General features: G+C 53.3%; 1 protein-coding gene across 1 annotated transcript in view; it reads right to left on the bottom strand.

Moving 5' to 3' along the window:
- Positions 1-2,500, bottom strand: part of LOC132445761 (cytochrome P450 26B1-like) — a 20,245-nt gene that overhangs the window by 17,307 nt on the left and 438 nt on the right. Inside the window, 1 exon segment of the mRNA XM_060035886.1 lies at positions 1,469-2,500. This exon segment is cut by the window's right edge and continues 438 nt beyond it. Coding sequence (XP_059891869.1) covers positions 1,469-1,672 — 204 coding nt within the window. The 5' untranslated portion in view covers positions 1,673-2,500.

Below are 2,500 nucleotides of genomic sequence, written 5' to 3'. Positions count from 1 at the left end.
TAGCGGGAGCGCTATGTGGCCGCTCGCGCAGCCAAGTTCAGACAGCTGGGAGCGCGAGGAGGAGGAGAGGAGGTTAGAGGGGAGAGGAAGAGGGGAGAGGAAGGGGGGAGAGAGAGGAGTGGATGAGAAAGAGAGAGAGGGAGGATAGTAGATAGGAAAAGGAGGAGAGGGGGGAGAAAGAAAGAGAAATATAAAGAGAGGGATGCGGAAAGAGAAAGACGGAAATCTTTACCCTCACCTTAACCCCCTAACCGTTCCCCGAACTGCAGCTCTTATCACACACACACACACACACACACACACACACACACACACACACACACACACACACACACACACACACACACACACACACACGGAAAACACACACACACACACACACACACACACACACGGAAAACACACACACACACGGAAAACACACACACACACACACACACACACACACACACACACACACACACACACACACACACACACACACACACACACACACACACACACACACACACACACACACACACACAAACAGAGCACTGAGATGAAGAGCTGAACAACAAACTCCAGATGTGTTGATGTTGAACCAAGATGACCTCCTCGCTCTAAATGAAAACAATATTCTGGTAACTGTGATATATTCAGCCCAGTACACCGGAGCGTGAAACGGATTCAGCTACCGACCGTCCGCGCGACCTCAACTCGACCCCTGCGGGCCGGGGGGTCATTCCCTTGGCCCGCTACCGCGTGAGACAGAGCGAGAGCCAACAAGCTGATCGGATCGGCGAGATAGATCGATAGATAAGGGGGAGAAAATACTATTTCTATAATCTCGTCACCCACTTAGTTAAATACCGCGTTTGTTTGTTTTGGGATCTATTTTTTTCAACGACCATGTTGGTGGGCAGGGCACTAATCAATGTAGCGCACGGCTCCTTTCCTCACTGAATTACTCGTGGGTTTGATATGAATAGTATATCATGATGATAGAGTTATTATAAGTTATATACGTTATTATATGATGATGATTATGATCGACAATTATAGTCGAGGCATGGAGCATCACTCGGCGTCCCGTGACGGATCCAATTGACGAGCCGCCGGAGAGACACTGGGGACCCCGAGACCCGGGACAGCGCGAGAAGAGTATCAAAACGGGAATAAAAAGATGAAAAAAGAAAGGAGGAACAAAATAGAGAGAGGGAAAGAAAGAACGATATAGAATAACAACGATGAGAATAAACGTCCAGAGCAAACGCCTCTATAAATCACCGGAGACCCGTGAGCTCCGTCGAACCGGAGGGACACGCGAGCCCTGGCGCCACACGCAGCCTTGAGTGCCGGGAGCGTCCCAGACGCACCGGAGACCCCTAAGCTCTGGCGCCACAGACCCGTGAGCAGCGGCTCCTCTGTGACCACACTTCCCCATCCCCCCTTCCCCATCCCACCACCCCCGAAGGCGCGCGCTTACCTGGAAGAGCCAGTGGCAGGTCTCGCCGATGACGGGGAACCCCATGGAGCCCTTTGGCATGGGCAGCTTGCAGTTCTTGTCCCGCGTGGCCGTCCACCGGAGCTGCCACAGCTGCTGGGACACGAGCAGCAGCAGAGCCATGGACACCAGGCACGCGGCCAGGGTCGCGAGCACCGACACGATGTCGAAAGTTTCAAACAGCATGATGATGGTGATGGTGTGGGGGGGTGGATGGAGGATGGAGAGAACTCTAGGGCTCTCAGCCCGGGGTAAATGTTCAAGTGTCTCGGCTGATGGAGAGGATCGATGGATCCTCTTGGTTAGAGGATGATGATCAAGGAGAAGAGGATACGGTCGGGGGGTCCCCTCGGGCGATAGAGAGGAGAGTGGGGGGGTTCGCGGCGGAATAGAGGCAGCGGTGTGTGCCCAGCCTCCAGAATGAATGGCGCGAAAGAGTCCAAAAAACTCTTCAAATCGCACAGAGCGTCTTTTTTTTTTTCTGTGCGTAAAAGAAGGGGCAAAATGAAAGAGGGTTCTTATGAGGCTTCAATGTTCCACATGCCTCCAAGGCGTCCCGTGTTTCTGCCCTCGATGTCAGACCTCGGGAGTCGACGGCGACAACAACAACGCGATGCGAACAGTGGGGATGATCGAGCGGCTAAACTTGGTGCTTCAGTGCGTTTTGCGCTCCTGAAAACAAGACACCATCCAGACCGGGATTTGACCTGCCGCTGGACATCTCATGTTGACCTCCCCGCGAAGGGTTGGAGGTCGCTGACCCGGAGACATGAAAGGGGGTATCAACGCGAGAGAGTGGAGGTGGAGCGCATGGACTAGAGGTCGCCGACTTACTATGTATACATGTGTGTGTGTGTGTGTGTGTGTGTGTGTGTGTGTGTGTGTGTGGTGTGTGTGTGTGTGTGTGTGTGTGTGTGTGTGTGTGTGTGTGTGCGCGTCCGTGGATACACGTGGAAAAGGTGAAAAGAGGGGCTTCTGAAGCACGTCCCGGTGAAGTAAAAAGGGGGGGCTTTA

The sequence above is a fragment of the Gadus macrocephalus genome, chromosome 17, assembly GCF_031168955.1.
Source record: "Gadus macrocephalus chromosome 17, ASM3116895v1".
Classification (NCBI taxonomy): domain Eukaryota; kingdom Metazoa; phylum Chordata; class Actinopteri; order Gadiformes; family Gadidae; genus Gadus; species Gadus macrocephalus.
Note: the sequence above shows the minus strand (reverse complement) of the source record. Positions and strands in the feature narration are given on the sequence as shown.